At 33.6% G+C, this 23,518-nt stretch overlaps 5 protein-coding genes across 6 annotated transcripts; 4 read left to right on the forward strand and 1 right to left on the reverse strand.

The window, feature by feature from the left end:
- The first annotated feature begins 6,104 nt into the window (after positions 1–6,104).
- Positions 6,105–8,522, forward strand: LOC123906381 (microtubule-associated protein RP/EB family member 1C). The gene is made up of 6 exons (XM_045956292.1): positions 6,105–6,448; positions 6,582–6,737; positions 6,881–6,984; positions 7,471–7,705; positions 7,805–7,918; positions 8,007–8,522. Exons 1-6 carry the CDS (start codon positions 6,341–6,343, stop codon positions 8,277–8,279), a joined length of 990 nt encoding a protein of 329 aa, XP_045812248.1. The 5' UTR covers positions 6,105–6,340; the 3' UTR covers positions 8,280–8,522.
- Positions 8,523–8,825: 303 nt separating this feature from the next.
- On the forward strand, positions 8,826–9,521 carry LOC123906382. The gene is made up of 2 exons (XM_045956293.1): positions 8,826–9,040; positions 9,140–9,521. The coding sequence occupies exons 1-2, from the start codon at positions 9,023–9,025 to the stop codon at positions 9,344–9,346; spliced, it is 225 nt and encodes a 74-aa protein (XP_045812249.1). The 5' UTR covers positions 8,826–9,022; the 3' UTR covers positions 9,347–9,521.
- Positions 9,522–9,951: 430 nt separating this feature from the next.
- LOC123906390 (ADP-ribosylation factor 2-like) lies at positions 9,952–11,878 on the forward strand. Its single transcript, XM_045956301.1, has 5 exons — positions 9,952–10,216; positions 10,333–10,403; positions 10,791–10,910; positions 11,066–11,184; positions 11,494–11,878. Exons 1-5 carry the CDS (start codon positions 10,069–10,071, stop codon positions 11,582–11,584), a joined length of 549 nt encoding a protein of 182 aa, XP_045812257.1. The 5' UTR covers positions 9,952–10,068; the 3' UTR covers positions 11,585–11,878.
- A 128-nt stretch (positions 11,879–12,006) lies between these two features.
- LOC123906383 (phosphatidylinositol 3,4,5-trisphosphate 3-phosphatase and protein-tyrosine-phosphatase PTEN2A-like) lies at positions 12,007–19,338 on the reverse strand. The gene is made up of 13 exons (XM_045956294.1): positions 19,049–19,338; positions 17,366–17,997; positions 16,297–16,398; positions 16,151–16,207; positions 15,547–15,612; positions 14,548–14,724; positions 14,339–14,425; positions 14,177–14,241; positions 14,033–14,109; positions 13,880–13,926; positions 13,630–13,760; positions 13,007–13,076; positions 12,007–12,890 (listed from the first exon to the last, which is right to left on the reverse strand). Exons 2-13 carry the CDS (start codon positions 17,972–17,974, stop codon positions 12,381–12,383), a joined length of 1,998 nt encoding a protein of 665 aa, XP_045812250.1. The 5' UTR covers positions 17,975–17,997; positions 19,049–19,338; the 3' UTR covers positions 12,007–12,380.
- A 652-nt stretch (positions 19,339–19,990) lies between these two features.
- Positions 19,991–22,677, forward strand: LOC123906389 (protein RER1A-like). Of its 2 annotated transcripts, none has more exons than XM_045956299.1 (3): positions 19,991–20,856; positions 21,895–22,075; positions 22,213–22,677. In XM_045956299.1, the coding sequence occupies exons 1-3, from the start codon at positions 20,471–20,473 to the stop codon at positions 22,267–22,269; spliced, it is 624 nt and encodes a 207-aa protein (XP_045812255.1). In that variant the 5' UTR covers positions 19,991–20,470; the 3' UTR covers positions 22,270–22,677. The 2 variants fall into 2 exon arrangements, with proteins under 2 accessions (XP_045812255.1, XP_045812256.1); XM_045956300.1 differs by having other exon boundaries at positions 20,126–20,856; positions 22,222–22,677.
- Positions 22,678–23,518: the final 841 nt, after the last annotated feature.

Here is a 23,518-nt window from a genome sequence, read left to right on the forward strand (position 1 = left end):
AACAAATTAATTGCTAAGAGAAGAACTCGTTTGCAAACTCCAATTGTAAAGAACTAAAAAAGTTGGTTTTATGACTTATATAAAGTATGGAAGAACCTCTCAATATGGAGATGCTTCTAAGGATAATATTGTAATTATAAAACCTAATTAAATCTAAAAACAATGTATGTTCTTCCAATAATAAGGGGCTTTAAGGTCAAAAAAGTGGAGCCTAGCTTACTAGTGTTCCCCGTCTTGGGTGTAGTATGGTGGAGTGTCACAATCCTTTCAATTATGAGAGCTTAGTTTAGTTTTATCTTAAACTTTATAACGGATAGAACCAACAAACACTCACAAAAAGAAGTTATGACTCACATAAGAGTTTTTAAGATACTATTGATGTTTTGATTTTTGAATACTATATACATGATTAACATGGCTTTTCTATTTTCTATTGGAAACAAACTATACATATATCCAATTCTAAATGCTTGTTTGCTCGAGGAAAGCTAATAGGAGTATCTATATATATAATTCCTAGATAGTTCTCCTACTATCCATCTTAACCCTAATCCACATCATCCACTTACATCCAATTAAATCACACAATAATGTCACATCTATATAATTCCTAGATAGTTCTCCTACTATCCATCTTAACCCTAATCCACATCATCCACTTACATCCAATTAAATCACACAATAATGTCACATCACTTTCTTACATTATATCATTCTCATCTCTATTTTTTTTTATATTATATCAATCTCATAATAAATAATAAAAAATTATGCTTCTCCAATTATCCAAAAATTGATGTCATAAGATGTTACAGTTTTCTACATTATTATTGAATTATACCTCTCCAATTATCAAAAAATTGATGTCACAAGATGTTACACTTTTCTATATTACTATAACATTCCTTAGTGACAATGAAGATGAACATAGTTGGATTCTCTTTCAACATTTATCTCATTTAAATGTCAACCGTTTTCACAGAAACAACAAAGAGTTTATAATTTAGTCACACAAAAAAATACGAAGAGTGTATACATTATTGACTTAATTACATTTCTATTGAGATTAGTTTTTAGTTAAAACAACTTACTTTTTCAAACCATAGCTCCTATCTACCCTCACGTGTCTGCTATAGTAGCTGGAAAAGCAAATCTAAAGTTGAAAGTTCGAATTGTTCATGTGTGGAATGTAACAGACAAATACAAACCAAACTGAGGTTACGTCTATGAATATGTTGTTTGTTGATGAAAAGGTGATATACTATTTTGATATATTTCTCACATTTTCACAAAATCTCTATTGATGTTTTTTTTATTGACTTTTTTTTTTTTTTTTACTTTGATCATCCAATGTGATAAGATTCTTGCTACTTTGGGAAATAGTTTGGTTTCAAGGATAAAAAAATTGGTTGACGAATGATCGTTGACAATATATTGGTTGGAGGAAGTGATAAGTACATCACTTTATTATTATTATTATTATTATTATTATTATTATTATTATTATTATTTTCACAACACTTATTGTTACAATTTATACGAATAATTTTTCAACATTATAATATAAAATACCACATAATACCTGTGCATCGCACGGGTGTGGGACTAGTATTCTTTAATACTTTAATAATACTTTAACGATGAATAACGATACACTATTTTAAAACAAAAATCGAGAATTTTCGGTTCAAACTCAAACTTAGCAATTGTAACTACCAACTTGAATTATGTTTAGAGGCGAATATTAATACATTTCTATTAATGTACTCTATAATATAAATTCTTTAATATTTTTACTTTTTAAAAATTGTCATATTGGACCAGACAAAATATCGGGGGCCTATTCGCAGTGGCGGCCTAGGCCCATGTGTGACATGGGCTGTTGCACAAGGTCTCCTAAAAATGAGGGCCACAAAAAAAAAATTATAGGGTAGTAGTATTAGTAAGTTGGGGGTGTAAAAACTAATTATTTATGTTAGAAAATGTTGTAAGGACAATAAGGCTCAGCCCAACCCGTTTTCCTAAGGGAAAAAAAAAATAGCAGACAAGATAAGCCTATCTTGTGTTTTGCGTTCTACGCATTCTTTCTCAAAAACTCCATTAATTTACCACCACCAGGCGTCGACCTGCCGCCATCACCGGCGGCATTAACGTCGGTTAACCTCCTTCCTTCTATTCTAAAAAACTCCATTAAAGTTGAAACAAAGGTAAAAACTAAATTTTACAAGTTAGAGTTTCTAAAATTTGCAATGGAAAATCACAATTTTTCTATTTTAATTGTGTTTCCCAATTCTCAATTCTCATCATTCTTTTTCTCCCAAAGTTAATTACTGATAGGGATGTTCTTTTGTTTCTGTAAAGTGGAGAATTTTTTTTTATAAGCAAAGTAGCTATAATGTATTTTGTTGTTATTGTTACTTTGTTAGACTATGAATCTTTTTTATGTTAATTATAAGAATGATTATAATTTTATGCTATTTGCAATTTAAATCGATGATGGTTTTTTTATAAAAAAAAGTTACGTTTTCTTATTAAAGATCCACTTTCATATTTTGCACAGGGCTTCCAAAAACTCGGAGACGCCACTGCCTATTCGCCCAAGTCCAATCACGCCTAATGGGTCGTTCGACCCAAACATAGGAGCCCAAGAAGACCAAGTCAGGGTAATCTCCCACGACGCCAACTAATACCCCTAGCCCTAAGGGGATAACACCAATAATATAGCTCACATGGCATAATTGTCCTCGAATATAACGACATTAGTGGCTCCCTTAGGCGGGCGAGGGAATCTTGCCCGGGATCGTTTTATCCTGGCCTATATATAGGCCCACTATAATCTCTAAAGGATCATCACATTATACATCTCACCTACTCTTAGACTTAGACCTGAAATAACATATAACAAAGTATTGATACCTCAGTTATAAGCAAGAACATTTGAGAATCTCCTCTAACTAAGTATCGATATATCTCGGTTCTAAACAGAAACACATATCTTCTTACCAAAAAATGAACTTTTTTGTCATACAAACTTATAAATTCATAATCTGGAATTATCAAACAAAATATTATTAGTAATTTAAAAATAAACTTTATATTTAGAGGCAATTTTTTAGTCAAATGAATGTTTATATTTAGAGACGAATACAATACAACATTTAATTTGTTTAAACTCACAATCATTATACAACTACCAACTCAACAATTTCATAAATTTCTTAATTGATTTTCTTTTGATTGATGGCTTGTTATTCAAGCTTAGTTTGAGAGGACATGATGATGATTTTATTTTAATTCTTAGTTGCAACCAAACAGGGAGATACTGCCAACACCAAATTAAAGAAGCCGTCCCAGTCCCACTTACTGAATAATTGTTTCAATTTTCAACGTAAGTGAGCTATGAGCTTAGATTATTGTGAGCTATGGACGGTAGGTTTGGTCTCGTGGGGCATACTTAGATTATTGTGAATCGGAAGATAGATAAAGTTTAGTTTTTTTGGTCGATAATTTGTTGGGTTAAATATGTTTTTAGTCCCTATAGATTTTCAGAATTTTTATTTATGGAAAAAAATTTCAGGACTAAAAAGTGTGAAAACAATTTTTATGGACTAAAATGAAAATTCTAGGAAACTATATGGACTAAAAACATATTTAACCATAATTTTTTGGCTTAAATGCACTTTTGATCCCCCTATTTTCAAAAAAATGAAGTTTTGGTTCCCCTATTTTAAAAACCAACTTTTTAGTCCCCCAATTTTAACTTTTTTTGAGTTTTGATCCCCCATCCCATTCTAAGGCTAATTTTGTTGATGTGGCATTGCCATTAATGCATATCACCGTCCACGTGGACAAATTTAATATTCATGTCATTATTTTTTTTTAATTCAATAAAACTTATTTTATAAAATATTTTAATAAATAAATTTTATTGAATTTAAAAATATATAATAACGACATGGATATTAAATTTGTCCACATGAATGTTGCCACATCATTAGTTACAAGGCCACATCAACAAAATTAACCCCAAAATGGAATGGGGGATCAAAACTCAAAAAAAATGAAAATAGGGGGACTAAAAAACTGGTTTTTAAAATAGGGGGACCAAAACTTCATTTTTTTAAAAATAGGGGGACCAAAAGTGCATTTAAGCCTAATTTTTTTTAAGGTATTTTTTTAAAAAAATAACTAAATATATATAATAGGATTCAATAAAAATATTTTTTTAACAACTTTTAATAAAACTTAACTTATTTCACAACTGGACCCTGAATTATTGATCATTTTATTAAGAATCAAATGATTAATATCCAAAAATAATAAGAGATAACATATTACTTAGATCAAGTTATAAAAGAATCGACATATTTACCACTTGTGATATACGACATATTTTCTCCGTGACAAAATATAAACAAAATTTAATTACTTTTTTAGATTAATAGTATGATTAATGTATCTGATCTATAGGGTCGGTCCCGACAATTTGGAGGCCTTGCACTAAATATTAAAAATGAATCCTTTAATTAAAAAAAAACATATTTTTTTTAAAAAAATAGTACTCTTTTATTTAAATTAATAATATAAAAAATAATCATTCTTGTAGTAAACATATAAAATATTAATATTCTAATTAGTGGGAGGAAGAAGCAGATAATACACAAGTTTCTGTTTATGTTTAAGACAAGACAAACCTTCTTTCTTTTTTTTTTTTATCGCTTTATTTTATTTTTCTAAAACATGCACCTAACAACTTTAAATTAGGGTAACAAAAATAGATTTTAAAAAAAAATATTAAGATTCTTTTTTATATTTTTTTTATCAACTTATTTTTTAAGAGACTTACTACCAAATAATATATTTTTTTAGGCCCTTAAAAATTGGAGGCCCGACGCGTTAGGGCACCCTGCAACCTCTCAGGGCTACCCCTGTTCGTCTATATTTACATACATTAATTAGACAATAAATTTGAAAATGTAAATTTTACTTATATTTTATGATGATATAAATATAAAGATTAGTTAAGCTCCTGGTAGTTGTTTTTGTCTCTTTTCCTTTCAAAATGTAGGTAGTCGTAGTCTAATTCAAATGCCTATAGTTGGGCAGGTTTGTTCTTTCTTATTCCTTTGTGGTTTATGGGATGGGTCATGGGACCCCAACTCGTATTGCCATTAATAATTTATGGAGTCCTTTTTGTATAAGTGGTTTTGATTTATTATTCTTGACTATGACTATTAACCGTTAAGATGCCTCTCGTTACTATTCAATATATTCATAGCCTAACCATGATCATTTCCATCCATAGTTCATTCATTCATATCCAATTTAAGGACCACTAACAAAAGAGTATAGTACTACTATGGTCTATGGGAGTAAATGACAAGGAGATGTTCTCAGCTCATAGTATGAAATCTCGGACCTGAATTTCGTGCAGTCGAATTTTTCGTGCAGTCATGCAGTCGGTCACTTTATGGTCATCCGATCAAGATCGGACGATCATGATTTAACAACTATATTTTTTTACTGTATCTATTTAAACCGTCCGATCGTGATCGGACGGCTATCAAGTGACTGCACTGAAAATTCGAATGCACCTAATCCAACTGAAATCTCTGTTCCTGATATTTTATGGATTTTAGATGAAACATAAGAAAAAGGAATTATTTTATTTAATATAATACACATTAATACAGTACATAATATATATATATATATATATATATATATATATATATATATATATATATATAATTACTTAAAAAATCCATAAGAAGCGATTCCTCAAAATTCATAATAATAGCAAATTTTTTTTGAGTTTCTACCTTTTTGAAAACAAGTTTATTTGATGTTAGAGGTAATATGGGGAATACGATTTTAAGATAGTTTATTTTGCCGTCTTATGAGTTTCTTGCGCAACTTATTTTTACTCATCCTCTACTTAAGTAGCGGATGAATAAAAATAAAAAATTTGAATACTTAAGTAGCGGATGATGTTTGAGAAAATAGTAAGGCGGCAAAAGACACTTCCAGATTATAATTGAATTTACATTAAAGCCCAAGATACATTTTCTACAAATGAAGCCCACTCATATCTTAAGCCCATCACAAGCGCAAAGCCCAAAAATAGTCCAAACCATTTCTCTTCCCCTAACGTTACAACGTTTCACCACAACACGTTTCCACTAATCGTTAACGAAAATGAATTTTGAAATTGAAATTGAAAATTGAAAATACTCCCGCTCCATCCTCTATAAATATTCGAACTCAGAGAGCCGTTAGAGAAAAACAAAACGAAATACACGAAAACTCAGAACGAAAGAAACAAACCGAAGCAGAGAAAATGGCGACGAATATCGGAATCATGGACGCTGCTTACTTCGTCGGTAGATCTGAAATTCTTTCATGGATCAATTCAACTCTTCAACTCAATCTCTCCAAAGTCGAAGAGGTTTCAATTTTCTCCGATCTGATTTTTCTTTTCTCTTTCAATTTTCATTGATGATTCTGTTTTAGGTTTTTGATTTACGGTTAGTTATTGATAATTTTCCGATCTGGTTTTTGAATTGTTCGAATTTTGTTAGGCTTGTACTGGTGCGGTTCATTGTCAGCTTCTTGATGCCGCTCATCCTGGAATTGTTCCGATGCATAAGGTGAATTTTGATGCTAAGAATGAGTATGAAATGATTCAGAATTATAAGGTGCTTCAAGATGTTTTCAACAAACTCAAAATCACTAAGGTAAACACTATCACTTTTTCTTGAATTTCAGTTACGATCTGATACTGATATTGTTATTCTCGTTCATTTCTTTAAGATCTTGTAATATTCGATTCGTGATTTTTATTTTTTGATTTGTGATTTTTTTATTTTGTTTTTCTCAGCATATTGAGGTTAGTAAGCTTGTGAAAGGAAGACCGCTGGATAATCTGGAGTTCATGCAATGGATGAAGAGATACTGCGATTCCGTCAATTCTGGACAGAACAGGTAATTTATTTGTTACTCTAAATTTTCTGTGCATGTGTTTAGGGTTTACTGCTTGGAATTGTTATATTCTGTTCTAAATTGATGATGATTAGGTTTTACTGCTTGGAATTGTTAATTTTTTAAGTGATTATTAGTTAGGCTTTACAATTTGAATTCTGCAATTCAATTGATGATATATCATTAGAATTCAAATGTCTTGATGAAAACCTTCGGAATTTTGAAGTCTTGATAGATTAGGTTTTACGGTTGGAATTCTGGATGATATATGAATATGATTAGAATTCAATTTCAAATTGAGGATTTAACCTGACAATATGTGTCTTTCGATTTTCAATTCAAATGTTTTGAAGTCTTGCTTTGGTATGGTAATTAGATTGGATTTGAGGATTTTGGTTTTGAGGATTTAATTTAAGCTTGATTAGTTCAAAATTGCGTTTGATTAATGTTTTTGTGAATGGCTTGGCTTATATGTGTTTCTTGTTACAGTTATAATCCTTTGGAGAGGAGAGAGGTATGCAAGGGGGGAGGAAGAGAAGTGAGTAAAAAATCTGCACACTCTCAACCCTCAAACAAGGGTGGTTCTACTTCACACAGGCCTCAACCCTCCCATGCTGCTCGAAGAAATGATGTGTCTACTGCAAACCCTGCAAATCAGGTGGCTGCAAAACCCACAAGGCCTTCTGCTGCTGCTGCTGCTGTAGCCCCTGCATATGATCAACAGGTACTTTTATCATCTAAAAAGTGTTGTCAGTTGAATTAGTTTATGACTTATTATTATAGGTGCATAGATATAATCTAACATTGTGAAGTCTTGATGTAGATAACGGAATTGAAGCTATCCATTGATAGTCTTGAGAAGGAACGGGATTTCTACTTTGCAAAACTGAGGGATATTGAGATACTTTGTCAGACTCCAGAAGTTGAAGATTCACCGGTATTTTGCTTTTTAAACGCTCCACTTTTAAGTAATGAAATTGTTAATTGTTGATAGGTAACTAATGTGAGTTTTGTTTATGATTCAGGTTTTTGCAGCAATCCAGAAGATATTGTATGCTACTGATGACAATGGATCGGAGTTAGCAGAAGCTCAAGCTATGCTTACTGCTGGTCTACAGGAAGCAGTGCCGTTGAGCCCCATCGCTGAGGTTTCTGAGGAGAAGAGTTCTGAAACTCACAAGAGAAAGAATTTTGCCAATCCGGAGGTTGATGCTGCTGGCGTTTCTAATTTGTCTCCTAGAAGAAGGCTCTCAGATGTTTCCAATATTCACCATAGCGGGTCATCTCTTATGACCTGAAGGAAAATTAAAGGAGGAAGAAAACTGTTTTGTTTACAATAATTTCTTAGTCATGTGTTAAGTGACAATGTTTTTTGTAATGATTAGGGGGTTTCTAAAGAGACTATTTTGTCATGAATATGATATATGGTTAGGGGTTTCTAAAGCGACTGTTGTGTCATGAATATGATATATGGTTAGGTTATGTTGATCCAGAAATATAGCTATTTTCTATTTTAAAATCCAGTGTGATTTCTGGCTTAATTTGGCACTATTTTATTTTTATTATTTGTTTTGATCATACAATTTGTTTCTTTCGGTTTCGGCATATAATGAATCTAGTTTTTTATTTATGAAGTAATTGGTTCCGGAATTATAAACATATGACTTGTTTAATTCAAGACTAAGAATGCATGATGATTGGTTTTTGGATATGAATGGCCATAATCCATAGGAGAATAATGCCACCAATTTTAACCTAAACCTCACCAAAAATGAATGTATCTCTATTACCATTCAAAAATGCTTTTGGACCATTGGTTGCCCCTGATAATAGGACGGTATGGCATATGATAAGGTGACATGTGGAGTGTGTTCCTATGAATAACCCTCTTCCTCCTTCATAATCGTTATTTCTATGATTTGGTAATAATAACTTAGTATCCATAAACATATTCAATTTTTGGGAGAGGAGAAAGTCTTAATTTGATTACAAATCATCACCAACAACGGAAGAGTTTTTAGATCAATATTTTTGGGTTAATATGAATCAACAAGCCAAGGTAGTAAGAAACTCCTACCATTTGCTTGTTTAACATCTTTTTTTTTTTCTTCTGAGTTTTCATGTTTAATTAATGAACCTGTATGAATTTTTCTGTCAGAACGAGTCTATGAATGTACATAGTTCCATTGAAAGAAAGGTGGAAACTGTCGATCATCGATCTTCGGCAGGGCAAGGACAAGAACAGAAGAATGTGCAGGTTATTCATCAACCCAATTCCAAAACCAGTGGTGGTGTTCTTACCGGTGCTGCTGCTGCCGTGGTGTCCACTCTAGAATCTGCCAAGGATGCAATTTCTAAAAAATAATGTAAATTAGGATTGTCAATTTGTTCTGTAAAGGACATAGGTTTGATGGTGTGTTAGTTCATTCTTGTACAACTAGTTGTCCTTTGACATAGACATGAACATAGTGTCAATGATGTATTTTTGTATCAATTGATTCAATCATAAATTAATAATTAAATTCAACAGCAATGGTTTGTCACCGTTGTTTTATAAAAAATGCTTAGCTTTGACGCTGCCCTAACTTTTGTACAGTGACTTTAATATCAGTTTTCTTCTTTTTTGGGTTTGTAAACGAAATGACAAGTTCCACCGAAACTCACACACACAACTGCCAGGTTTCAAATTTGAACCTGGATGAAAATGTCCACCCTAACAATATTGGTATTGCCAGTTGATCTAGGACTTGCGTACTCGATCAATGTTTTCTTTTCAATGCTATGATGACTTCATATTTGATGCCTATAATTTCAGTTATTGGCCTCAATAGTAAGCTAAACAAAGATAATTAAGATACCACACCACCCTTTATTATAAGAATCTTATTCTAGCTTTCTATATTGGAGGAGTATTGATGCCTTATGCAATTTTCCAGTCACATCATGTTCATAAACTATAGAAACTGCTCATTAAATTGTGAAGTTATATCTTCCCCTTCTTTCATAAGAGATTGAACTCAGAGAAGAATTAAGTTTTATACTTTGGGTTGATTTTTTGGGCTAAATTTTGCTTGAACAAAGGCAAAAATGGGATTAACAGTGTCAAGGCTAATGAGATTATTTTATGCAAAGAAAGATATGAGGATTCTGATGGTGGGTCTTGATGCAGCTGGAAAAACAACAATTCTCTACAAACTGAAGCTTGGAGAAATTGTCACTACCATACCAACCATAGGTTTCAAATAGTCATATTGAAAAATAATATGTATATATTTTTCTTTCTGTTTATTGTGAGTTCTAAGTGAAAAGTGATTGAAAATTGACAAATTTTATTATCTATGATGAAATCAGGCTTCAATGTAGAGACTGTTGAGTACAAAAATATTAGCTTCACTGTCTGGGATGTTGGAGGACAAGACAAGGTATTTTTTGTGATTTTCATTTTCTAGCTTCCATGGTCAATTTGCAAAATATAAAATACATGCTTATTCAATAATAATGAGGTAATTCAGTTTGCACATTTATAATACCTACTCTCATGTTATTGTCGTTAAATATCCAGACTTGTGCTGATGACTAATCTCCGTCGAGAAATCTGACTGACCATCTTTGGTGGGGTCTCTCCTCCCAACCACATTTTATTTATTTATTTACAAGACTCGAACTGATACCTTGCTTAAAGAATCCGGGTCCAGTTTCACTCGGACCAATTTTAACCAACCTTCTAAGTTCTAATTAACTATTATATGTTTGATAGACATGTTACTTTGAGACTATTCTGATCTTATTATATGCCAAATTCCATGTAGATTCGACCATTGTGGAGACACTACTTTCAAAATACACAAGGCCTTATCTTTGTGGTAGATAGTAATGATAGAGAAAGAATTTTAGAAGCCAGAGATGAGCTCCATCGTATGTTAAGTGAGGTTAGTAGCTTTTAAATTTTAACTGTCTAGTAATTTATATGCAATATATGGTATCTCCAATTTGTATACAATTCTTTGAAAGCATTACAAGCTTTTTCCTTTAAACATAAAAGTAAAATATTGTTGCAATATATTAATAAGCATTTACATTGTAGGATGAACTTCGTGATGCCACTTTACTTGTATTTGCCAATAAGCAAGACCTTCCAAATGCTTTGACCGTTTCAGAGATTACTGATAAACTTGGTTTACAATCACTTCGTCAGCGCCGTTGGTAAGTCACATATTACTTGCAACAAATGATTATCTGATAAACTTCATGGAACAACGAGAAAGGTTGAAGATAACTCTTCTTGAGAATTATTATTCAAATGATATTTGTATTACAAAGTAGAGAATGGCTATATATAGCAGACCCAAAGTGCTAACAAACTGTAATAAGATAACTAACTTACTTAATCTTCTTCTAACAGAAAAACAGAAACTTGAATTACAACATAATCCATCGCCTTAATTATATCCCTATATATTTAGAGAATATATAATATATGATGAAGTTATTAATAGTTTTTGATTGGTTCAGGTACATCCAGTCAACTTGCGCCACATCCGGCCAAGGACTCTATGAAGGCCTTGATTGGTTGTCAAGTAACATATCAAACAAGATAAGATGAATCAAAGATCTGAGTTTACTTTGTGATCTTTATCATATGAATATTGAAACTTGGTGCACATTTTGCTTATATATTGTGGTATAAACTTGCGTGTTACCATTTTGTTAATTTGAACTATGAACCAATTGTGATATCAACCACTATGTACACTTTCTAAAAGTTCAGGGTATTCAATCACTATGTATGCTTTCTAAACGTTCATGGCTTGTAAGTATTACACTCATTAAGAGTTCTGTGTATACAACCCATTGCAGCTTTAAATAATGTTACAGTAACTTTTGTTTTTGGCATAAATTCCAAGAAATCCAGAGAAGTAATCATAGTTCGGTTAGAAGTGTCTGTTTTCGTGTTCATTTTCCAATGGACACTGATATTTTGATTCAAAAACTGGACACAATATAAAATACATCAGAATTAAGAAATAGAAAACCGTATAATATAGTGTGGTGTCCATATTTGTGTCAAATAGAGTAAGGCTTTAGGTTTACATAAATGCGGCAGTTCCATCCAAAATCACAAGGAATGTGAATTACGTGTGCATGAGAAGCATGCTCTCTACGTTTAGGTTCTCCTAAGGTCCTCAAGGATGGAGGAACATCATATGGACCTTAAAAATATGTAAAATTTAAATAATAAAATACAGGAAAGAAAGTCATTTGACAGCAAAAAGGGGTAAATGCAATTAATTCCATAATGTGCCTGATCCTTTTACCTGTGGGTATGATCCCGGTGAAAAGGGCTATACACAAATTCCTGAATATTAACAAATTTGAACAATAGTTTAACCTGTCTCCTCTTAATCACTCTCAAAATCTTCATCTCCAAACGAAAAAACTGAAGCATCTGCTGCAATTGCCTTAAATTCACTTGACCCTAAAGATTCCGTGTTGGTTGTGTTAGGGCCTGCATGAGTACTATGAATTTTATCTGTAGTTGATGCTTCAGAAGCATTGTTTTCTGTACGTTCCTCATGCTGGATTGACAACCGATCCGTTGCATTTGCCAACATCCCTACATGGTCAGTAGTAGCCTCAGATACTTGATGCGGTTCCGTATACTTGTAATCAGTTGCAGCTTCCCTCCTTTTTGTTCCCTTGGTCTCCTCCTCGTCACTATCTGAGAATACATCATCATCTCCATTTGTAGGTACCTTACTCTTGCTTGAATTAGATGTAGACTTTGCACCAGATAAGACATTGCTTGTGTTGCCAGATCCTTTGCTTGCAGGATTGACTTTAGTGGGAAGGGTGCCATCATAGTCTACCATCACAACTTCGACCTGGAACCCTGGAGTGGGGATCTTTCTCTGAAGAGCGCAGTTATAATGTTTAAATGTGAAGAATTTCAGAAAATCAATTGATTGGAATGGGTTACATACTACACACAAAATAACATTTGAAAAAAGGTAAAAGTACAGCTTACCTTATCAAAATCATCAAGATCCGAGCCATCTAAAATTGTTCTGTTCTCTATCATTGTTGTATTCATCCAACTGCCAAGGAGAAATTGACGTATTAAAAACACTGTTAATCTTTGTTAAACAAATTATGTTCCATACATTAAACAGATCGGAAGAGAAAGAAATCTTGAATTTATAGCAGAGTTGGAATCAAAATTTTCATCATTATAAAAACATTTTGGTCCCCATATCAAAGATAAATAAAGCATGTAGGTATGTTCACCATTAAAAAAAAATTCAAAGATGTTCATGTGAGCTTAGCTCAGTTGATAAATAAGGCATGTAGGTATGTTCACCATTAAAAAAAATTCAAAGATGTCCATGTGAGCTTAGCTCGGTTGGTAGGGACATCGCATTATATATGCAGGGACCGGGGTTCGAACCCCGGACACCCCAATTGTGCACCTTAAGGGTGAAATTTCTAGCCACTAAGCTACTTGACCAAAAAAAAACCAAAGATAAATCGCTATAATGTTAAGTACAGTCATAACGATTCTGACAAATCCAAGTTCCTTTTTAGAACTAATTTGAAGAAGAAAAATATAAAGTAAAGAGGAGTAAGAAGTAGTATCTGTTTTAAACAAACCAGAAGAAATCTCCCTGTCGATCATGAAAATGAATTTTGAAGTCCCCAACCAATTCTGCCAGACCAGGCTCCCCTGGTAATGCAAAGACCATAATTCCTTTCTTTGGTGCATTGATCCAGAAATCTTCAGGCTGAAAATGAGTTTAAAAAGCAATTTAGTAATCACAATTCAAACCATGCATTAGCATTGGAGCTTTAGGGAGAAAATCAAAATTCATCAAATGAAGGCATAAAAATGGCACGTGTGTACCATTAGATCCTTTGTCTTGGGATGCTTTCTTGTTGTGAAAAGAATTCCTGAGAATAAGTGAAAACATCAGCCTTCTCTGGATTAAAATGTTCATTACAAGAACAACTTGACAAGTTGCATTTGACACAGTACAGTCCAAACTAGACTACTAACCACTATGATCAGAAATTGTAATGGATGGCCTAACCCAATAAGGGCATTTGTGAAGCCGAAACCCTCTTAGCATGCACCTGTGGAAGTCCCAATTAAGAAGAACTTTCTTTGGATTTGGTACATTGTGACAAAATTTCATCTTACCTTCGTCCAGGGTGGACTTCTCCATTGAAGTGTGTTAAAGTCCTTTCAAAGTATTTGACATATCTCTAAAAATTTACAGATATAAATGATTTTAGAAAAATATGCTTAGAGTATATGATATCTCCATAATACGATAAACTAAAACAAAAACAAACGACTGACAATCTGACTAGGGAGAACTAGAGCCTTTCCATCTACACATCTTTTCTGGTTAAAGTGACCAATGGCTTCCTCAGGAGTGGTGAAGAACTGCAAAATAGTTCCCAGCGAGTATTTACTTTCAAAATTGCACAATCCATAGAGAGAAAAAAGTGCAAATCAACTAAGAGTTTAAGGTACTCAAGCATCTGAAGTCAATTCTCAAGACTTACCTTAAGAAACAAAAGAAGACTACAAATCATCAGTCCTGTCCTTCCCAGACCAGCTTTACAATGAACAACTACCACATTTTGGATATCCTCCTTCAACCATGAATATGCACTTTGACAAAATGATGCTATAAGTTGAATAGGAGGGCAATTGTGATCACTAAATGGGAAACTTGCAACCTGAAAATAGTCCCAATAAATCAATAGGGCAGACATAAATATTACAATAATTTTGTAAAAAAAAAAATTAGTGGCGCATTCTTCATTTCTATTTTTGAATCTACAAAATCAAGTAGATGTAAATGAATATTATTGTCTGTATTTTTATATCCAATTTTTGTCTGTTTCATACAATGTTATTTGAAACATATCTGCAACTCAAAAATAAAGATTCTATACCTTCAGAAGTCTCAGTCTTGTAAGCATAATTCTTCACTATTTTTTATCAATAGTGAGTGTACACTGGATATTAATTTCATGATCAAAACCTGGAAATTTTGTGTATAATTAAATTTTTGTTTGTTTGTAATTGTTAACCTATTTACTTATTAATTAATTGTTACAAGCTATCAAACTTGAGAGTCTACGTAACTAGCAGAATCTCTGTAAAGTCGTCAGAGCATGCACAAGACAATAATAATGTTAAGACATCTATCATAGTATCTTAACATGATTTTTACTATTTCATAGTAAATATTAAGAAATGAAACAACAATAACAAAGTTTTCAACTAATTTGGGTTTAGAGACAAGACCAGAAAAAAAATATATCACAAATTAAAAAATGTGGAAAGATTCACAACCCAGCATGTAAAAAGAGCATAACATGTTCAAAATCAATGGAAAAAATTGAAAAATCACAAGATTCAAAATCACTAGAGAGTGGGAGGTGGTTAGACTAGGTTCCAGTTAGAGGCAATTGATTGGTGACAATTGAGATCACTACATATCTATACTGGTATACCAATTAGGGTGCCAAAGTGAAAATATAATAAAACAATACCTTCCCCTGGAAAAGTGATCCATCATACAACCTCTCTGAACAAAGATTGTATACTTTATACTTTCCCTGCACATTAAGGTTTCAAGAGAAAAAAATTGTCAGATAAGTTGTCAATTCTCAGAACATGGAGATTCAGGTAGAGTTTAATTTCAAGATCTTCACATACTCAAATTATCTTTTCACTCATAGCTGAATAGTTCAAGATCAACCTAAAATACCAAGATTTCTTCTTAAACGTAGGGTATATGAAGTACAACAAAAGGGGTCAATTACAATTAACTGTTTGGCTGCAGTATGGGCTGGTAGATGAATGTTGTTCACAATATTGTTAGCACGGGTCTAATAGCTGTATCATTTATATTTTACTAATCATTTTCTTTTTATTTGACTTTAGATAGCAAGGATGTTCCCATGGTATACTAAGGGATGTAATGGAGTTCTAGTTCACACTTTCAAATTAAAAGTTTTCTTCTAAATGCCAAGGTTGTTAACTAGAAGAAAAGTTTTAAGATTTCTTTGACTATTCAACTGTCTCCCCATTTATTGAGTACTGACGAATGAGTAGATAACGGGATCCCAAATTTGAAATAGATAGATACATTACCTTATGATGAGTTTCAAAGAACTTGATTACTTCGTCCATGTGATTGCGATAGAACCCCTGCAACACATTTCTTCCTTAAAACAAATTGGCCAATGACTGAATCTGGTTTGAATATGAGAGACAAGACTAACTGTCTATAAATATACCTCAATGTACCCAACAATTCCAGAGCTTAAATCACCACCAGGAAATCCCATAGCTATTATATTTTCAGTTATGTATGTCATATCCAAATCAAATCCACCTTCCTGTGAAACAGAGTTAAAAATGTTAAAGTAAATAAAGATGACTTAATGTTTCCCAGAACTTAGAATTGTTCCATTCAGTAGCTAAGAAATCAACACCAATATATGAAGTCAAAGGAATGACTATCTCTGTGATGATGCCTTTAAATGCGTTTGAAAAATGACCGTGTTTGAAGCTTTGGTACATTCTGTGAACTGTTTGATTGGTGAACAACAATATGTACTGCTAATGATGTTAGATAAAAATCTAGTATATTTAATTTTACAAGATACATGCTGAGGAACAATTATGGGTATTGCCATTTTTAATAGAACATATAGAGCCAAGATAATGGATGGCTTTAACTTTTAACTATTAACTATATCACTTGCAAAATACACCTCAACCATCTGATCCTTTTGTATAATTTTATTATAACATTGAAGGAACATTCCAGGCAGAAGGAACATTACCAGATATTTTCTAAAATAAGTTTTAATGCATGCTTTTCCATCATTATTTTTTAAGAAAAAAGAACTGATAAGTACTCCATGTAGAAAAATAATGAAGCAATAAGAATTGTGATTTTAAAAAAAGTGATAAATGATACACATGGGATATTTTACCAAACAATTTAATTTGGAATGACACAGATAGCAGATTTGGCAGTATCACTCCGGGGTTGGACCTATTCATATAACCAATTTTAAACTTAAGTTGCTGCCGACACAGATAAAGATCCTGACACAATATATGGAGTTTGACAGGAATGTAAATACACAGGGTCCAATGTATATTTCAACTCTTTCTAGAGGCAAAAGTAAGCATGGTAAACCAAGTAGGCTGTGAAACAAGTTCTCACAACAACTACAAGTAACCCATACGGCAGATTTGGACATGATAGCATAAAATAATGATACAATTTAACTCATGGTAGTCAGCAACATAGAAAAAACTGAAGCAAGAGTAAAATTGTCATTGTCAACTGACCTGGTATCTGCGTTTATTTTGAGAGACAATATGTCGTGCTTTGGTCTGCATCGCCTTTACTGCGCTCTTAGAAGAGTCCACCAACCCTTTGGTGAATGATTCAAGGGTAATTAAATTAGATTGCTCAGTTCCTGAGTTGCCTGGAGCAGCCTCATTTGAGGGACTTCGTAGTCCAATCCCGCTTGCCAGGCGAGCAAATGCAGAAAAACCACTGTTCTCAGTCTGTGAGTTCTGATCTGCTGCCCCGAGCCTCAGATTTCGTGCCCAGGAAGATATACCAGAAGTTGGTGAGAAGGACAGTGAATCACGTGCATTGCTATTTTCAGCAGATACTTTGGTGGAGGAATGTTCAGTGTTAGAAGCTGGAGGCATTACAGCAGATGCCGGTTCCATCAATGCTGGAGTTACAGCAAATGCAGACATACTACTGTTCTCAGTCTGTGAGTTCTGATCTGCTACCCCGAGCCTCGGATTTCTTTCCCAGGAAGATATACCAGAAGTTGGTGACAGGGACGGCAGATCATGTTCATTGCTATTTTCAGCAGATACTTTGGTGGAGGAATGTTCAGTGTTAGAAACTGGAGGAGTTACAGCAGATGCCGGTTCCATCAATGAATCACTCAAATGCAGTTCTGTAAAATTGAAAACCAATCTAAGTGACTTATAGTTTAAGGGCCTGTTTGGATTGACTTATTTGAACTTATCTATCAGCATAGGCACTTGTAACACTATCTGGGAGTGGTTATGAAAACAACTTATGGCATGTCCATAACTTGTCTTCAGCTTATTTCCATAAGTTCACCTTAATAGCATATGAAAAAAGCTTATGACATATCTATAAGCTGTTTTCATCTTATTTTCTTAAGCTCTCCATGATAGATTATCAAAACAGCTTATAACATCTCCATAGGCTAATTTCATCTTATTTCCATAAGCTTTCTATGATAGCATATAAAAAAAGCTTATGGACATTTCATAAGCTGTTTTCATCTTATTTCCATAAGCTCTCCATAATAGCTTATGAAAACAGCTTAAAGCTTATATGAAAACAATGACTTAAGCTGTTTTCATCGTATTTCCATATGAAAACAGCTTATGACATGTCCATAAGCTATTTTCATAAGCTTTCCATGATAGCATATGAAAACAGCTTATGACATGTCCATAAACTGTTTTCAGCTTATTTACATAAGCTCTCCATGATAACTTATGAAAACAGCTTAAAGCTTATATGAAAACAATGACTTAATTTTATCTTTGTTATAAAAATAACTTACAATTTATAAATAAGCACATTATATGATAAACACTCGTGTTATAACTTAGAAGCGCTTAATTAAGTTGTTTGTCTACACAAAACACACATAGCTAACAACAAATTAACTGAATAATAATAACTAATAACTTATATCCAAACAATCAAACACAGAACGATGCTGATAATATTACTAAATGAAAACTGTGATGAAATGATACCAAAAAGAGCACCACCTAGTTTGTAATCATCTACTACTACACACGTAAATTGATTTCAGAACGGAACCATTAGCATTGAATCAAAACGGTGCAAAAACATAAGCATTGGAAATTTAAAAAGATAGATCTGAAAATGAAGCTTCATTGATCGCAAGTTGGCATCGTTGATAGAGGAAATGGAAAACGAAAGAGTGGTGGATCGCTTACCGGAAAGTAGGTCGGTGACGATGGTAAGTTGGATCTGTTTTGGAGGGAATAACGGTTTTGTGAACGGAGAAGAAAGAAAACGTGTGTGAGTGATTTACGAGTTTGAGATTCGGATCAATGTAGCTTGCTTGATTAGAGTAGAGTCACTGGCACGGCATTATTATGGCAAATTGGCAATTCCATCGTGATTACTTATTTCATAATCCATGATTTTATTATCTTTCTTTTTTTTACGCAAATCCATCGTGATTTTATCTCCTCATCTAGAAATTGATATATTCGATTTAGTTGAATGAGATTTATTTATGTTTTTATATACTTACTCTCTATATTAAAATATAATAAATAAATATAAATAAATTAAAAAGATTTGGTGTATTTGGTTCAAAATTCAGATTAAATACATTCATTTTTTTTATTTTTTTTTACTTTCACTATTAGTTTAATTTGGTTCGGGTGTCAGTTCTAACATCCAGTAGTTTCAGTCCCTTCTCGATCGCAGTTGCGGGGATCAAACCGTGGTCCTCAAATATATTCATTTTTGTTAATGAATTTTTAGCTTATATTTGTAGATTGGAAAGTATATTATTTTCAAATAGAATTTTGAAAGAGATTTAGTTGACAAGTATTTTTGAATATTTTTCTTTTTTGCATGTTTAGTTATTAAGTGGTAGTACGATCGACAATGGTGGTATCAATAATAATGGTAAGGAGGATCATTAGTATGCGAATTAAAGCAATGATGAAAGTTCTTAAAGGTGAATTGTTGGTCGGAGTCCCCAAATGAGGATATGTATTTGCATACACTATGACGATTAATTTGATATATCTCGAAATTGAGAGGTACGTGCCTCCGTGATTAGAATGATGCATATTTTAGCCTATGCCATTAGGTCAACTTTATAGTAAGTTAATTAGGGTTTCTAGGCCCCATAATCTTCTACTATTGTCTTGGTGGACAAGTGTAAGAAGGTTGTTGAAGGCCTTTGATCCAATAGGGTTGACAGGTTTGTAGCTCTATTGTAGATCTGTACCTCTAAAGCATGTATATTTGCATGATCTATTTTTTTTTAATATAAATAAATTAGAGTACCAAAGTTTCATCTATAGTCATTCATATATACATATTTTCCGATGAAACTAACAAAATATTTTTTTATTTATTTATAATACCAACAAAATATCATCATGTAAAAGTAAAACAACTTTACCATGCCATTAAACTCAACCCCATTACTAGAATAGTTAAATCAATAAATGTGAATGTGAAAGTGAAAATGACTTTGAGAAATTTTAGCAAATGAAAAGAATGATACGATTCCAAGAGATCTACTACAAGTAATTGTAAGTTGTAACATAGAATTAGAATCTGCATCCAGTCAGTCCAGCGCGTTACATCTGATCTGATCCAATTTGAGACTGATGGAGGCGCCAGCAGCACCAGTAGGAGTCAGCGCCGCCATCACCGGCGTCGAAGATGTTTCTCCGGCGGAAACTGCAATATTACGATGGAAATTGGCGGTGTGGCAACAATATCAACACGTGCTAGACAAAACAACCCCGCACGTGCTACGGCGTTGGATAGGGTTCTCAGTTGTGGCTTTCATCTACGTTCTCCGTGTCTACTTCTTACAAGGCTTCTACGTTGTTTCATACGGTCTTGGAATTTACATTCTCAATCTTCTCATCGGTTTCCTCTCCCCTCAAGTTGATCCCGCTATCGCCGCCGATGACGGTCCTACTCTCCCTATCAGAGCTTCCGATGAATTCCGTCCTTTCGTTCGTCGCCTCCCTGAATTCAAATTCTGGTAATACTTGTTCGCTGTTCAATTAGGTTTTCGATTATCAATTAGCAATTTGCTTTGTGATTAAGGTCATAGTTTCGTTATGATCCTCTATATTGTGCATAATTAGTCAAATTTGGTTGATGTTGTGTTAATCACTTAATTGTGATTATGTTGTGATGATGGTGATATCGAAAACCTTGATATTGCAATCTAGATTGCGACTACGGACCTTGCATGTGACGATTATGTGCTCCAATTTTTTTGATGATCTTTGTCGATGTCACCAGAAAAATTCTTGTAGTGTACTTCATTTAGGACAGTTAAGTTAGTTATAATTTGGTTATGCTAGTGTTGAATTATACTATATATTGGCGAATGTAGGGTTACTGTTATTGTATATTTCTATTATTATTTAGTTGAATGAATTTCTGAGTTCTTAAGCACATTTCATGGTTTGTATTATTGTGTCTTCCACGTTGATATTTCAAGCTATATTGTGGACGCGGACTTTTATTTAAAACATTGCATGTGACGAATATGAGCCCCAAAGAGCAATTTTTATGAGCCGAATGTTTTGCTATTAGTTTCCTATGATCTTTGTCAATGTCGCCCAAAAAATAATCTTGCACAGTACTTCATTGTATGTATGAAGCTAGTGTCGAATTACACAGTTAAGTTAGTTATGATTCAGTTGGATAGTTGTTAGTTAGTTGGTTACGTTAGCAATCAGTTAACTACTACTATATATTAATCGGCGAATTTAAGCTTATTGTTATTGTGTTTTTTTTATCATCATTGAGTTGAATGAGCTTCTGAGTTCTCTGGCACATTGCTTGCTCTGATTCTCTTAAATTTCTTCTATTCGTTTTCTTAACCGTTTGGATTACTATGTCTTCCACATTGATATGCTATTTTTGGTATCGACAAGTGTCTATTTAGATGATGTTGTTTACTTTGCTTTTTGGTGCTTTTAAGTCGTTGAATAAGTTTCTTGTTCACTTAGTAAATTCCACAGAAGGCTGTTTTCACTGAAGCTGCTCAATTTTCTTTTGTGGGCAGGTACTCGATCACGCAGGCATTTTGCATTGCATTTGTGATGACTTTCTTTAGCGCGTTTGATATCCCTGTCTTCTGGCCTATACTCCTCTTCTATTGGGTGGTCCTGTTCTCGCTTACTATGAGGAGACAAATAGCACATATGATCAAATACAGATATGTACCCTTCACATTTGGGAAACAGGTAATTTAGATTTATATTGGTTCTAAATTGTTGTGATTGTAGTGTGGTTATTGATTCAATGATGGTGTTGATTGATGTTATAAGGATTACATATTTTTTGCTAATACTAAGCTTTTTTTTGTCTATTTTACTTTTAGAACTATCAGGGAAAGAGACCATCGGCAGAAGAAAGCACAAGTCTTCCTGTGGACTGAATTTTTCAGTTTTGTTACACATTTAAGTCACAACTGAACCCCACATGTGGCTTCATATCATCTGCAGTATATTTGAGCCTGGATGTGGACATCTGAATGTTCAATTTCCTATTGGGCAAACTATATTGAACATCTCCAATGTCTTCGGGAAGATGTGGGAGCTGTTTCATCACATAGCCTTTCTGTAAAATCCTTTTTATTTGTTTTCTTTCTATACAGGTTGGCAAATTACAAACTCTTATTGCTGAATTCTAAGTCCAATATCAAAACATTTACAAAACCTGTGCCGAAGGAACCCCCTTCATTATTTGCAAATGGGGTTAATACTGACCTGTCTTTTCCATTGTATTTTTTTTTTCTAGCTATTAATGATATGATTTTAGGAATCCCTCTCTTGGGTTATGTTCACTTGGCATTTCTCATTTGTTTCTTAGAATTCAGTGCCAATTTTAATATTTTATGTTAATGAAACAATCACTTGATCGGTCGATCCAACTGGTTGGTCATGGTATGTTTCTCCTGTTGACCCATGGATCTGTCTGGTATACCATTTGAAGGACCAATATTCTCTAACGTTTTAGCGGGAAAGTCACCCTAACTTTCGACCAACAGCATCCATCCGATCATTCACATGGACCCGATCATGCCACGTGTCCAACTCAATATATTCATTATTATTTTTTAATTCAAGAGTGGAAATCTTTTACAGCAAAGTTACTGTCCTCCATGACTGCCGTAGAACTGCTGGCCGCCGCCGAATCCCTTTCCACCGGCCGACCATCGTGGAGCCACCGATCGACCGTTGTGGAACCCAACACCCGTTGTCATGCTTCAATTATTAGAAGGCTGTTTCTAAGTTTTGGTGGGGCGGTTAACAGTGTCGACGGAATGGATGTCAGCACCGGTGGAGGGACACAGAGGCGGTGGACTAACAAGGAGGCGGTGGCCGCTTGTCAAAGTTAGTGATGGTGGTTTGTTTGACAGGATTGGGTGACGGAGACGTTGCAGACGTTGCTGTTCTTGTTACTTTTGTTGTTGAATATTTTAGGGAAGAAAAGTAAACAGTACGAATATGTGTCATTGGGTTAAACACATGATTGGTCTGATGGCTTAGAAAGACTGAAAGGTAGGTGCCTTTGGCTCTAAAAAGTTAGAGAATATTGGTCCACCATTTGAACTCATGTAAGCTGTACTCAATCTTGGAAAGTTGTCTCCTGTTTCCTTAGCCTGATGTTCAGTATCCTTGCTT

The sequence above is a fragment of the Trifolium pratense genome, linkage group LG2 (genome assembly GCF_020283565.1).
Source record: "Trifolium pratense cultivar HEN17-A07 linkage group LG2, ARS_RC_1.1, whole genome shotgun sequence".
Taxonomy (NCBI): domain Eukaryota; kingdom Viridiplantae; phylum Streptophyta; class Magnoliopsida; order Fabales; family Fabaceae; genus Trifolium; species Trifolium pratense.

Bases quoted from the DNA above. Each gene is read 5' to 3' on its own strand.
- LOC123906389 (XM_045956299.1), top strand. From the start codon at position 20,471: ATGGAGGCGCCAGCAGCACCAGTAGGAGTCAGCGCCGCCATCACCGGC. The intron at 20,857-21,894 runs GTAATACTTGTT...TTTTGTGGGCAG, and splicing joins CTCCCTGAATTCAAATTCTG to GTACTCGATCACGCAGGCAT. The intron at 22,076-22,212 runs GTAATTTAGATT...TTTTACTTTTAG, and splicing joins CCTTCACATTTGGGAAACAG to AACTATCAGGGAAAGAGACC.
- LOC123906390 (XM_045956301.1), top strand. From the start codon at position 10,069: ATGGGATTAACAGTGTCAAGGCTAATGAGATTATTTTATGCAAAGAAA. The intron at 10,217-10,332 runs GTTTCAAATAGT...TGATGAAATCAG, and splicing joins CACTACCATACCAACCATAG to GCTTCAATGTAGAGACTGTT. The intron at 10,404-10,790 runs GTATTTTTTGTG...AATTCCATGTAG, and splicing joins ATGTTGGAGGACAAGACAAG to ATTCGACCATTGTGGAGACA.
- LOC123906383 (XM_045956294.1), bottom strand. From the start codon at position 17,974: ATGGAACCGGCATCTGCTGTAACTCCTCCAGTTTCTAACACTGAACAT. The intron at 14,110-14,176 runs GTAAGATGAAAT...GGACTTCCACAG, and splicing joins GAAGTCCACCCTGGACGAAG to GTGCATGCTAAGAGGGTTTC. The intron at 13,761-13,879 runs GTACACACGTGC...ACTCATTTTCAG, and splicing joins CCAAGACAAAGGATCTAATG to CCTGAAGATTTCTGGATCAA.
- LOC123906381 (XM_045956292.1), top strand. From the start codon at position 6,341: ATGGCGACGAATATCGGAATCATGGACGCTGCTTACTTCGTCGGTAGA. The intron at 7,706-7,804 runs GTACTTTTATCA...GTCTTGATGTAG, and splicing joins CCCCTGCATATGATCAACAG to ATAACGGAATTGAAGCTATC. The intron at 7,919-8,006 runs GTATTTTGCTTT...TTTATGATTCAG, and splicing joins CAGAAGTTGAAGATTCACCG to GTTTTTGCAGCAATCCAGAA.